The sequence below is a fragment of the Alnus glutinosa genome, chromosome 8 (genome assembly GCF_958979055.1).
Source record: "Alnus glutinosa chromosome 8, dhAlnGlut1.1, whole genome shotgun sequence".
In the NCBI taxonomy this organism is placed as follows: Eukaryota; Viridiplantae; Streptophyta; class Magnoliopsida; order Fagales; family Betulaceae; genus Alnus; species Alnus glutinosa.
In genome coordinates this window covers 13889882-13903355 of record NC_084893.1, presented here as the reverse complement: position 1 = coordinate 13903355, position 13474 = coordinate 13889882, and the positions used below count along the sequence as shown (strand labels likewise).

The 13474-nt window shown below is 36.0% G+C and overlaps 2 protein-coding genes across 2 annotated transcripts; one reads left to right on the top strand and one right to left on the bottom strand.

Moving 5' to 3' along the window:
- The first annotated feature begins 511 nt into the window (after positions 1-511).
- On the top strand, positions 512-6583 carry LOC133876393 (uncharacterized). Its single transcript, XM_062314662.1, has 3 exons — positions 512-784; positions 4222-4410; positions 5551-6583. The coding sequence occupies exons 1-3, from the start codon at positions 605-607 to the stop codon at positions 6028-6030; spliced, it is 849 nt and encodes a 282-aa protein (XP_062170646.1). The 5' UTR covers positions 512-604; the 3' UTR covers positions 6031-6583.
- A 450-nt stretch (positions 6584-7033) lies between these two features.
- LOC133876143 (uncharacterized) lies at positions 7034-7570 on the bottom strand. Its single transcript, XM_062314428.1, has one exon. It carries the CDS (start codon positions 7568-7570, stop codon positions 7034-7036), a length of 537 nt encoding a protein of 178 aa, XP_062170412.1.
- Between the last annotated feature and the right edge of the window lie 5904 nt (positions 7571-13474).

Below are 13474 nucleotides of genomic sequence, written 5' to 3'. Positions count from 1 at the left end.
AAAAAAAAATTATTTAAATAGAATAATAATAATAAATAGTTAAAATGGTGAGGCTGCTGGGAGAATTTTTAAAAAGTGGCTCACCAGAATAGAGAAAAGTGATTTTTAGCTACTTTGATGAGTAAAATTTGATGAGGCTACTAGGAATGCTGAGTGTATTTTTGTGTGTTTTCACCAAATTGTCTAGGCTACTAGGAATGCTCTTATGAAGGTGATGTGAATGGAATATAGAAATAATGTTGAAGACTATTTATCTAATAATGTTATTTAATAAACTGTTATATAATTTGATAGTTTGGGATTAATTTTTTTTCTTTTTTATGATTTAGTAAATAATATTGCTTTTAATAAAATAAATAATAACAATAGGAGCACCGCCACACGGTACACTTGTCGTTTCAAAATTGGTTGGCGGGCTCAAAGCACATGTTGCCACCTTTGCGCCACCTACTCAAATTTTACAAACACACGCGCCCAAACAATAAATCAATAAAACTACATGTTCCCTATTCTTCATTTTGTTTCTTATTACATTAATCAAATCCAGGAAAACAAATATTTAAATATCAGACGGTTGAGATTGATTGTGGTACATCCCATCGCCATGGCATCGGCGGCGCTGAACATGATCGAGCGGGCGCACCAGATGTACCGGGAGGGACGGTACTCGGAGGCGCTAGGGTTTTACACGGAGGCCCTGGCGATGGCCAAGACCAACCCCCAAAAGATCGCTCTCCATAGCAACCGAGCCGCTTGTTTTCTCAAACTCCACGATTTCAACAAGGTTCTTCCTCTTCTTTTCCTCATATGTACGTCCGCATTCATGTATGTCTCTATCTATGTATGTATGCATGTATGTGCGGTTGTGTGCGTGTGGATAATAAGGAAGGAGCTAGTTTTCTATATGAATTTGCTTCGGATTTAATAAAATGAATGAACGAAGAAAAACAAACAGAGGATTTTTTGGAAGAGTTTGAACCAAATTCACTTGGACCGAAGATTTTGATTGAAAAAAAAGGCCTGTTTTGTTGTGCTCGGAGTTGAAATGGCCCTATTTGTGGCTTTATGCTTTTTTCTTGCCATTATTACCCATTAGGGTGCGTGCCTTTTTTTTTTCATCTACTATTGAATCTTTTGCTAACCAGCTGTGCATGTATGCCATAAATCCTTTGATACCCCTGTTGGCTGTTTGGTACTTTTGATGTTTTCAGCGGTCAGGGTGAGAAAGATGTTTCCATATTCTAGTCAGGAGGAGTGAGTAAAATCTGCAACATGCTTAAGTGCAAGTGAGGATGATAAATGGAGAAAAATTAACAAAGAATAAAATTTCCAAAAAGTGTGTTCATAAATCATAAGCTCATATGTAACTAATACGACTACTGTTCTGCATAGCTTAAAGTCTCGAAGGCTTGGGATGGATGGCAGAAGAGGGTGGCTACACTAGATATCAGATGATGGTAATGGGAAAACTATGAACACTTCATTAGGAAAATGACCTTTCTAACAAGCTCTTCAAATTTAGGAAATCTTCATGAAAGGTTGGAAAATATTTTGGATGGTAGCAGTATAGACAACCATAGCAAATCAAATATAACTCTATTAGGTGTTCATGTATAACGTTTTATTGGTAAATGACCATCAAGCCTCATTTTGCTCTTCATGACTTGAAGATTTTTAAATTGTAATATCAAGAATAGCTAAAATTATGTCCTAAGTAGCTGTTTTCCTCATATTACTTTATGTTCATCTTTTGTTTGGATGTTCCCTTTTAAACTTTACCCTCTCCATTCAGAATTATTTTATTAGAAAAATTGAATTTTTGTCTATAACCCATAGTATTAGTATCTTAGAAAGTCTGACAATAGATTGTCTTATTAAATTTCATTGAACAAGCTTATTTCAATCTTTCAATGTACATGTACATGAGGGGATAGAGTTGGTTACATGGACTCTGCTTTTAACATATCCTGTCTTTTTTCTTGAAAAGTAGAGGGCGCTTAAGTTTCCAATGTCAAACACATATGCTGCATGCCACCCCAACCATTTAAAGTTAATCCTCATGTCAGAAAACATCATATTAATGTATATACTAGATTGGCTGAGGTTATGCTCCTTTATAGCGAGGCAAACTGGTTGTCTCATTCATAGCACTGGCAAATACCTTTCAATGCCAACCTAAAGATTCCATTTATATCCTTAAAATAAGTTGTGCAAAAAGAATGTCATTCACTTGGTTAAAGCAAATTTTCGAGGGCAAGCTAAATTATATGAAACACGGACATCTGCTCTCGCTGAACTTTCTAATCTTACCCAACATCATTTTCCTTTCTCATTTTGTTCTTATCTGAATGATTATTAAGCATATATAATTGCATATAGAGGGTAAGGTTTAAGTTCCTTCAAGTCTAGGCTCTCATTCCTTCCAATTCCAGTCTTTTTAGGCCTCTCTCGAGAAGCCGCTGGAGGTTTGTTGATGGGTTTCTACCGGAGTTGGTAGGCGCTCCTTCATTCTGGTGGTTCTGGTCAATTGTCTCTCATCTCTGATGGTTCTTGGGGGGTCTTTTCGGCTGAGATCCCCTATTCCGACGGCAATGTGAGCGATGTGTGGAGGTGAGTCCTCCTCGGAGGTGGTCGCAGGTGGTAGTGGTTTCTGTGCGAGGGTATGGAGTGGCACTTCTTTGTTGAGGCGAAATCCTTTCTCTTCTCGGTGACGGAAGATGTGGCGGTCGTGCGGTTGGAAGAGAGAAGGAAGGGTTTTGCCGGCGTGGTGTCTTTGAGTCTTCCATGTGCAGTCTGGTTGGTTGCAACGGTGAAGGTGGCGCTGCGCAACACTGGGATGAATAATTTCGTCAAATCCTTTCGAGAGGATCAGCAAGTCTTGATCGTTTGCCTAGGTGAGAACAGGGCCGACTGTTTCTTGGAACTGGTGGTGTATGCTGAGGGGGGTCGGCAAGGGCTTACCTTATTGCCTGAGGGTCGTGAAGAGAAAGGTTGGGGTCAGGGGAGTTGAGTAAGGTGGTGGCTTTTCTTGAAGCCATAGCTGCTCCCTCTCTTTCTTCTTCTTCTTCTTCTCTTGTCTTATGATGTTATAGGGGTTTTGGTTCTAGCCGGGGCAAGGCAAGAGGGCCCTTGCCATGATGTATTATTCTGTGGGTTTTGTGGGCTAGTTCCTGTTAGGGTGCTTGGGTTTCCTCCTGTTTTTGGGTTTTGCGGGTTTTGTTTTCATTCTTTCTTCTTTCTTTTTCTGTTTTGGTGTCCTTTTTGTATACTTTTTGTATGCTTAAGGGCGCCTTTATGCTTTTTATAAAATTTCTTTGCTTACCTATAAAAAAAGAGAATTGCATATAAAGGGTAGCCTACTATGTCTTTTACGAATTCTCAGTCAAAGTTTGCACAGAATTCTCATAGCCTATTCAATTTCATAGGGAAGCTACTGGAAGGCTCTTTGCAGCCTCCAATAATTTCATTTCACGAGGTCTATTTTGATTTTTTTTTTCCCCTGGAGGTCTTTTTCGATTTACACCTTCATAGAGTCATCTTTTGTTTCTAAGGCATTTATTTATTTATTTATAAGTTACACTTTGTAAGAGTCAACTTTGAGAGACAAAAGCAGACTGGATTCAAAGTCATTCCTCTTTTTTTGGAAAAAGTATTTGTTCCCCTTTGCGTTTGACTATGTTCCTTGGAAGTCATCTTCTAACACAATTTCGAATGGAGGGAGTATTAACCATATTTTGCTAAACAAGGCTCTGCTTTCTTACAAGATACTTTATATTTGACACTCACCAGGGGTCTCACATGGTTCTGTTGCTCTTTGTGTTTAATTTTTTTTATATTTCACAGTGCCATTATTCTGTAAAGATAATGTATTAAAGTAGGCATGACCAGGCAGAAGAAGTCAAAATTTTCCCATATAATCTCATTGACAAAATTGTAAAATGAACAAAAGGCATTATTGTTTCAAACTTCAATATTTTCCATAGATTAGGTTTCAAAAGAATAAAATAAATATTTATCCCTTGGTAGGTTGAGGCTGAAGCTTAAATTTGGTTGGGTGGTTTTGTCTGAAATCTGAATGGATGCTTGAGCTTGTTCATCATTGGTTAGATTTCACCTTCTGCTATTATGTTTTCAAATCTCTCTCTCTCTCTCTCTCGCCGATATGATTATTAATTTATTATCATAAAATAGCTTCGGTTTTTTATTGTTATGCAATTTTAGGCAGCAGAAGAATGTACCTCGGTGCTTGAGCTTGATCACAAGCACACTGGAGCACTAATGCTGCGGGCACAAACACTTGTCACCCTTAAGGAGTATCACTCAGCGCTTTTTGATGTCAACAGGCTCTTGGATTTGAATCCATCATCAGAAGTTTATCAAAACCTTCAAGCTCGTTTGAGGACACAATTGGTAGACTTTCATCTCTTCTTTTGACTAAGACTTCCGTCACTTTTTATGGTTTGTTTTGTTAAAGGAGTAATTTAGGATTTCAAAATTATAATGGAAAGGATAACATGGGGCGTATAGTTAGAACTAGCATGATATTTTGTGGATTTTATCAAGATCTTCATCACCTGCTGTTCTTGTATTGGGATGATACTGGTTTTCTTTTGTTATTTATGTATAAGATGGTGCATTGGTGTCTTTTCTGGTGTTTATGGAGGGGAATGAATGATAGAAATTTTGAGGACCAAGAGAGGACTTTAGAGGAAATTAAGTCCTTATTTTTCAAAACTTTAAATCTTGGACAGCTGCTTATGTTTTTCCTGTGACGCTTAGTTATAACGATTTCCTTGTTCTTTTTTGCTTCTTTTAATTAGGTGCTTCCTTTTGTATACTTTCAATGTACTTACAGGCAACTTACACTTTTAATGATATGTGTATCGATTACCCATTTAAATGTGATCACCTTTCACCTGTTGTGCCTTGTGCTATGATGCTTCTATTATTGTAGCGGTATTTTCCCTCTTTCTACAATTATTTAATTGAATGCTATTATTTCATGGTTGCTATTCATGTGATCACGTTTCGCTTTTGATCTAGGGTAGTTATCTCCTCAAGTCAACATGTGAAAGGTGGGTCCAGTTAAGACTGCTATACTTATGCTGTACCTTAGTTGAAATTAAGGGGCTCTCTAAGATTTAACATTAGTTCAGTGGGTAACCTCTTTTGTGGTAGATGTTGACTCTTCAGATGGAGAAACGTGCCTTTGGAGTGCAAACTATAAACTCAACTCAATTATTTCTTGCAATTGAATTTGGGTCAGCTTTTTGGATCCCCCCATTGAATAATAGGGCTTGGCCACAAGTGTTCTTTTCCGTCACCCTATCTTATGATCTAAAATTGTCTTCTATGTTGCCTCCCTATCTAAAATCCTTTTGACTACCTCTGAAACCCACATTGTTTGAAAATTGTGGCTTATTTAAATTTTTTTAATAATTGTTGATCTGCAGTCTAGATTTTAAAGTTGAAGTTACTTATCTCCCAGCTGTTCATAAGAAATTGTTTTTTATTTATTTTTTTTTTTTTCTTTTTTCTGCTTAAGGAAAGTCACTCGCTCCAATACCTGAATCCGAAGCAGAGCTAGAAGAAGACGAAGAAGACAAAGATGAAGCAGAATCAAATAGAAATGGAGAAGAGGAACAATTCGAAGATGTAGTAGTTGCAGTAGATAGAGATGAGAAAGCTGAGCTTAGTGGGACTAATATTAATGCTGAAGTTATTGCACCTGAGATGCAGAGCTCTGAGGAATCATATGGACAAGAAAGAGATAAATCTGAGACTAAAATGATTTCTTCAACTACTGTAGTTATTGCCACTAAAATGCAGAGCAAGAGGGAACCATTTGAACAAGATCCTAAAGGATGGCAAACAATTCCGAAACCAAAGGGACACTCAACCCTAGACTACGCAAGGTGGGACAGAGTTGAAGACGATTCTAGTGAAGAAGAAGATGATGATGACGACGAAGAATCTCAGCCGCAGTATAGGTTTCGTGTAAGAACCATTGGTGTGCGACCAGTAAAGTGAAAATGCCATAAATATACAATACAGGTTAAGGATGACTGTTGTGATCCCCAACATCAGCACAGGAAAAAGTGAAATCCTCACTGGGACAGCAAGAGGTGTTTGGGAACTCTCTGGTGGGTCCATCACGTACAAACTGTGAAAGCTAGGAAAAACCAGCTTTGGCTGGTAGGCAAACTTGAGAATAGAATTGATGGATGCATGAGGTATCTGAACAAGAGGATTTTCATTTCGACACCAGGCACAAGAAAAATTCACTATTGCGCATGGTTTTTCCTGTTGTGCGGCAATTCAAATGCTTCATTCTACCAGTGGGTATCAAGTGGAGAGAGTACTAAAACCCTTGGATCTCTACTGATTGATAACTACTTCAAGCCGAGGTATTTAATGGTCCTGTGTGTTTGTAATTCTTATGGAATATTCAGTTGTTTCTTTTAGCACATAGAATCCTCTGGAAAGGAGATACTTTGTGCTGATTAGTGTCAGCATGGCGATTACCTTCGACTTCATGTTCATTTTATGCCCCACCAATACGAGCTCACTTATCAATCATTTATTGAGGTCTAGCCCTGCCGAGTAATGTTACATGTCATTCTTGTGTGCCTTCAAAAATGATGTCTTTTAAAATTACCATTAAATTTGTAATAGATCACTATTAAATTTTGATCCAATAGTGATTTTAAAAGTCACATCATGTTTTTAGGGATACAAGAATGACATTTAAAATTGGTCAGCCCTGCCTAGTATATGATTCAATCGTGCATGTTATATGGTTCAATTGTTTGGAAGTTTGGATCCATGAGCTTGATAAGCTATTTATAATCATAATTATATTTTATAATTAGGCAATCTCTCTTGGGCATTGTATAGCATATTGAATCTGAAAAAATTCCAACCTTCACAAAATTATGTCATAAACAAGCTTTTTTTTTTTTTTGGGCCCTTTATTTATCTTTTTATATCACGACATGACGAGAGAGGTGAAACTGAAAAACAGCGATAATTATTAAAGTCGTTCGACTATTCTATTTGCAGCCTCAGAAAGTTGTTCGTAAATCTTCATTTCAAGAACAAGGTTTTCCGGGATTCGCTCTTTATAGCTTCCGGTCTTTGAGTGGCATGTGAGCTCATACTTAAGTGCCTCATTCACAAACCTTTCAGCATCGTCGTACTTGCCATTCTTCAAACTAGAGGTCGCTGAAGACAGCTCCTTTTCTGCTGAGGAATACCCTTGGCCACACTCTTGAAGAAGAGTCTTCGCCGCTTGATCTTTGGCGCGGGAAGCTAAATCTGACATGTTGGTTGCTAAGGTCTTTGCGTGATTTTGCAGACAAATCACAAGAATAGTGGCGATTCCCACTTTATCAGCAGTTGCGGCACGTCGGTTAGATTTTAGACACTGCATGCATGTCGTTGGTACCTCCGCATTGTGACATTCCATTTGCATCAACTTGTCGTCGGCTCTAACAAGCTTATGGGCTTGGCGAAGCAATGGTGGAGTAAGGTGAAGGTGAAGAATGATGAAAATTGTAAATAAAGTCATTCTCTTATATGATGATCAATGCTTTGCCTATTCTCTTGACATTTTATACATGAAACTTGAGAAATGTCATTTAATTTGTGAAAAAAGTTGTAATTACCGAAGAATTAAAGATGACACTCAGACGTTACAAGGTTATTAATTACCTAACAACCATTTGCCTTCATATTCGAATGTCATTGGTCACAATACACAGTTTTCTAGACCTCTTTGTTGTCACATAGTTGACTGCCATAGTACCATTTATGACTTTGTTTGTTATCATTTTTCTTCTTGTCTTTTAATTTTATTTTATTTTTTCCTCTCAAAACAAAAACAATATAGGTGACAATAACTGTAACTATTTTTCACTTCATTACCATATATTGTATAAGAACCTCTTAAATGTTCTAAATTACTGCATACACCAATAAAGGTGAAAATAAATGAGGCCCATCAATTTGATGGAACCTCTTCCCATCATAGTTTATCCCCTGCATTAATATATCCGTCAGTATAATTAAGATAATGTTCTATAGAAGTCTGGCTCTCTCCTATTTTACCTAAATCATCATGCCACCTTATATATGAATTTGAATATTCCTTCTGCCTTGTTCTTTTGTTTTTTTGCTGTTAGGTTTTTAGTATTGGCTAATTCAATGACAAAATTTGTGTACTGTAATTATGAAAAGGGTTGAGTTGAGATCAAATTATTGCTCAAGACATGAATAATTCATGCTTGTTTATGCCGATAAAAAAAGACAGTCAGAGTAAAACGGTTATATCTTTTGACTCTAACATCATATGAAGACAAACTTGGTGGTGTTGAAAAGTTAATTCAAAATGAGACAACTTTGTATTTCAAGACGAGTTTCCAATTCTGATGGTTAGTGGGTCAACATGGCTTGACAAGATGCTGCATGATAAAAAAAAAAAAAAAGAACATTTGTTCTTTATTTTTATGGTTAAAGACGTTTTTGGTACCTGTGGTTTGAAAACTTTATTATTTGGTACCTCAGTTTCAATTCGCATCGTAGATGGTAACTGAGTTTTGGGAAAAGACTGAATTGGTACCTCCGTTAGATTTTCCGTCCAAAAACTAATTGTTTGCCACATGTCGATCCCTGAGGGTAGACACGTGTCATAATGTAAAAAAAAAAAAAAAAAAATTAAAAATAATAAAAGTAATAAATAAAAAATTGAAAAAAAAGAGGGGTGGGTTTGGGGGTGGCTCGCCAAAGAGCAAAAAAAAAAAAAAAGTATTAAGGGGTTTTGGCACTTAGGGGTGGTCGAACCGGCCACAGGGGTGGTTCGGCCACCCCCAAGGGCCAAAGAGCCAAAAAAAAAAAAATGTATTAAGGGGTTTTGGCTCTTGGGGTGGCCGAACCACCCCCAAACAAATCATGGAGGTGGTTCAACCCTAATTTTTTAAAAATGTTTTTAATACTTTTATTTTTATTTTTTTAAAGTTTTATTTTTTTAATTTTTTTATTAATTTTTAACGTTTTTTATTTTCCCTTTTTATTTTTTATTTTTACATTATGACACGTGTCTACTCTCAGGAGTTGACACATGGCATACCGTTAGTTTTTTGACGGAAAAACTAACGGTGGTACTGAGTCCATCTTTTCCCAAAACCTATGTACCATCTGCGATGCAAATTGAAACTACTAAAAAATAAAGTTTCCAAATCACATGTACTAAAAAGGTCTTAAACCTTTAGATTTATTATATTTTAAGAGTTAATGCATTTTGCAATGCAATAATGGTTCAACATGACAAGATGATGCATGATAAAAAAAGAATATTTGTTCTTTAGATTTATTATATTTTAAGAGTTAATGTATTTTGCAATTCAATAATGGACTTTGCCCAAAAGTCAGCCACTTTAGGGTTTGAATTACCCAAAATGGAATGGAGTTCATTGGGGATTTCAGTTTTTAGGGCTTATGGCACAATGTGATGCGTGAAAATGACGTCATAAGCCATCTAATGAATGCCCAAATAACCAATTTCAAAACCTATCAATCAAACATCAAAGATTTAACAAAACTAAAAAACCCTAGTTCTTCCCCAAATCAAAAAATGAAAGGAGAAAACACAGCTTAACTCATTTGTAGGCGTGTCTACACGTTTGGTGGTGTTACTTCGGCGTAACAGGGTGGCTAGCGGTGGTTGGGGGAGGGTTTTGGTGAAAGAAATGTGTTTAAAGGTGTTTTTGGGTGTTTAAGAAGTGGGGAGTTTCGTGGGTTTTGAAGATTGCCAAGGGCCGGTCAATTACTTTCCATGGGGTGATTGATCACCCTTATTTTTTTTTCAAAAGAAAGCAGCAATCCATTGGTTACTATGTTGCAAAAATACCCTCAATAGTGATTTTTAACAGAAACTTAAATCCAACAATAAAATTTTCTAAATAGAGGTGGAATTTGCAAACTTAAAACATGGATTGTTTAGTCAAATGTTGATGTGCCTCATGAATCTAGTGTTAATCTAGATAAACTTTTAAGTTCTCAAAAACCCCTTGGGGTTGGGTTTGGATTGGGTTTTAAAAACGAGGCTTTTACTTCTCAAAACCCACTTGATTTTCAATGAAGGATTTTGTTTATGCCACATACTATTGGTGAGGATTCTAGTCCTAGTCCCAGTCATAGGAAACTAGCGAAAGGGAAGGAAGTCAAGTGTTTGAGGGACTTAAGAAGTTTGATCAAGGGAAAAATAATAGGAGTCTCTTGAAGTCTAGTGTTAAGGATTTCGAACCTTCTAGGAATCAACATCTAAAGAGGTTTGTTCCTAAGTATTGTTCATTGTGGTAAGATGGCTCACATCCATACTCATTGTTACTACCTTAGATCTAGGCAACCTAAAAGAGAATATCCTCCACCTAGGGCTAACCTGGGAAAACTTATCCCAATGGTTCAAGATCTAGTGTCTAAAATGGAAAAGTTATAAGTGACTAGTGGTGTTTCTCTAGAGATTAGGAACATGCTTAGAGGAGAGGCTGCCACTCACCCCATAAAGGGGAAGGCAAGAGACCTACCTAGTTTTAGGTGCCTTGTAGCATGTCTAGGGTTGGGTCTTCATGCATCCATGTTGATATCCTAGGGCATGCATCTGCATATGCATTTATGCACATAATGTCTTTTTATTGCTTTCGTGCATTGCTTTTGGTTAGTTATTTTGTATGCATTGATTTTTTTTTTGAATTTTTTTTTTTTTTTTTCCCTTCTAGCTTGTTGTGTGTGATTTTCCTGCTTTAGTAATTTTGCATTTGTTGCATTTTTTAAAAAAAAAAGAAAAAGAAAAAAGAAAAAAGAAAAATAAGGAAAGTGTTTTTGAGTAAGTGTTCTTAACACTTGCACATGTTTTACATTATCATATTCTCAATCGTCTTCTATGAATGTTTTCATATGCTTTGATTACATGTGTGATCTTGACATAACTTATAGACGATGTTGATGGATGTATGTGCCTATTTTTGTTGCATGATTGATGTGTCTTATGACTCATATATATAAATGCGAATATGCACATATGTGAATACAAGATTTAATTGATCTACATATATAGATGTGTTTAATTAATTCATGTAAGAAGTCCTAATTATATGGTATATATATATATAACCACCCGGATACTAATAAACACAACCACAAAAGAAGATGATTCCTAGAGCAATTGATTTTTCCAGTATATGTGAACTCGGTGTAGGTATTGATGTGATCTTTTGTTTACCAAAATATATCAATAATAAATAACCACTCGCAATAGGACAAATCCTTGTAGGATAAGGCTATAGAGAGGGTGTCGAACCTCAAGGACTACATGGGTATTGTTATCAAGTTTGTGAAAATTAAAAATAACTTAAGAAAAGATTGTTGAATTTGTGATTAACTAAAGTGCAGAAACATAAAAGAGAATTGAAATATAAGAGAGAGAAATAGTAGAGTATTGACTTTACCGCTATCCGCACATCAATGGTTAATCATATTTAATTAGAGAAATTCATTATATGCATGTTATAAATAAACAAAGAAATTACCTTATTAAAGCATAAGTATAATCCATCTTCGGTTGGCACGGATCGTCCACCTAACCACTAAGATCCGGTACGACCCTTCTTTCCTAGGCATGGATTAGCTACATCTTTAATAAGATACATACAATCAATGGAAAAGTATAACTCATCTTCGATTAGTACAAATTGTCTACCTAAATTACACTAAACTAGGGTGTAGTACGATTCGTCTTCTCTAGGCATAACCTATCTAATCCTCTTGATCAAATGTCAATTAAACCCGTTGTATAATCATCATTCTCATAATCACAGAAAATAAGAATGATTTGAGTTCAATAAAGGTAAAAAGCTTTCTAAGACAAGAGAAGAATTCTACCAATATTGATTATGAATTAAAGAACAATTGCATTAAAAGATGGAAAACAATATCAAATTATAGCAATTCTCATAATTATACAACCAACATGCATAAACTAAAATTCTCTAAATTAAAATACAATCAAACCATTGTGCTTGGATAGGGCTACATCAATACCCTACAAAGGTTTTTAGCCACTCATGACGCTACTACAATGGCCTCCTGCCATGATTAACTTCTCTTTAATTCTTCAAGCCTTCAAGAAGTTTTTCTTTGAATTTGCTCTAAGTGGCAGTGTCTTTCTTCAATGTTTAGAGGCATATTTATAGAGGTTAGAAGAGGCTTAGAAGCCTTAGAAATCTATGAAAAAATCAAAACTTAGTTCCTTAGTCCAAGTAGGAGATTGAAAATTCAATCTAAGTAGGAAAATGATTCCAAATTCGTCATGATATGCAGTCTTTTATTGTGGGGGCGATTTTGGCATGGTAAACGTCCGAATTAGGAAAAACTTATTTCTAATATATTTTTTATATTTTTTATTATCTTTCCAACGCCATCAATTTCATTGCAATATGAGATCTGATCAGAAAGTTATGATCAAAACACCTCAACGTATGCAGAATCCAAATTTGAATCCAATCCGATTTTGACTCTTATTGGAGAAATTTCGATTTAATCATTCCCTTGATTAAACTTAAACACATCATATAGGTCTTCTATTATGATTGGTTAAGCTTAAACATATCTTCTAGGTCTTCTCAAAGTGTGCTTTAAGCCCAAAATCAATGAAATTAATTGCATCTTTATTTAAAACCTGAAAATAATAAAATAACACAAAATCAAACAAATAACAATGCTACATTCACTTCATGATTCCAACAGAGCCATATTTTGTCATCTGCCTCTTGATTTGCCAATGAAAAGTTGAAATCCATTCTGTTGGAGAATTCCTGAATCTTATTAGCATGGTGAAGAGGTTCAAGAATAGCAATCAACGATTTATTATACATCTTTCTTTATACAAGCTTGACAACCCTCCTTCTTGATTTGATGTTGCCTATGCCTCTGATATTCCACAAGAGGTTATTAATCATGGCTAACAATGGAAGAAGTTTGAGAAGAACGAGTCAACGCTCTAGTAACCCTTCTGGAGCTCTTCAAGTTCGATTCTTGTACTTTGACAATCTCCTTGTAGAATTCAGAAGCTTAATCTTTCTGGGCACAGTCAGTGTTCTTGAATATCGAAGCTGTAGATAACACTTGAGAGAAGTCCTTACACATGGTAAAAATTTCCTGCAAAGAAGTGTTTGCTTCTCTCATAGGAAAAGAGTCCGATAAGTATCCCTTAGTCTGAGCAGCTTGTTCCTTTGGAACGTTAGCATCATCTTTGGATTTCAGTCAAACAAGGAATATATTAGACTCCATCTTGTTTATGAGTTCATGATCAGGCTGAGAGATAATAGGCATAATAGCCTGAATACCAGAATTATCAACATTGGAATTGTTAGCAGCCAGAGATGAGTCAATGGCATCTACTAGTTCCTGATGAAGAAAG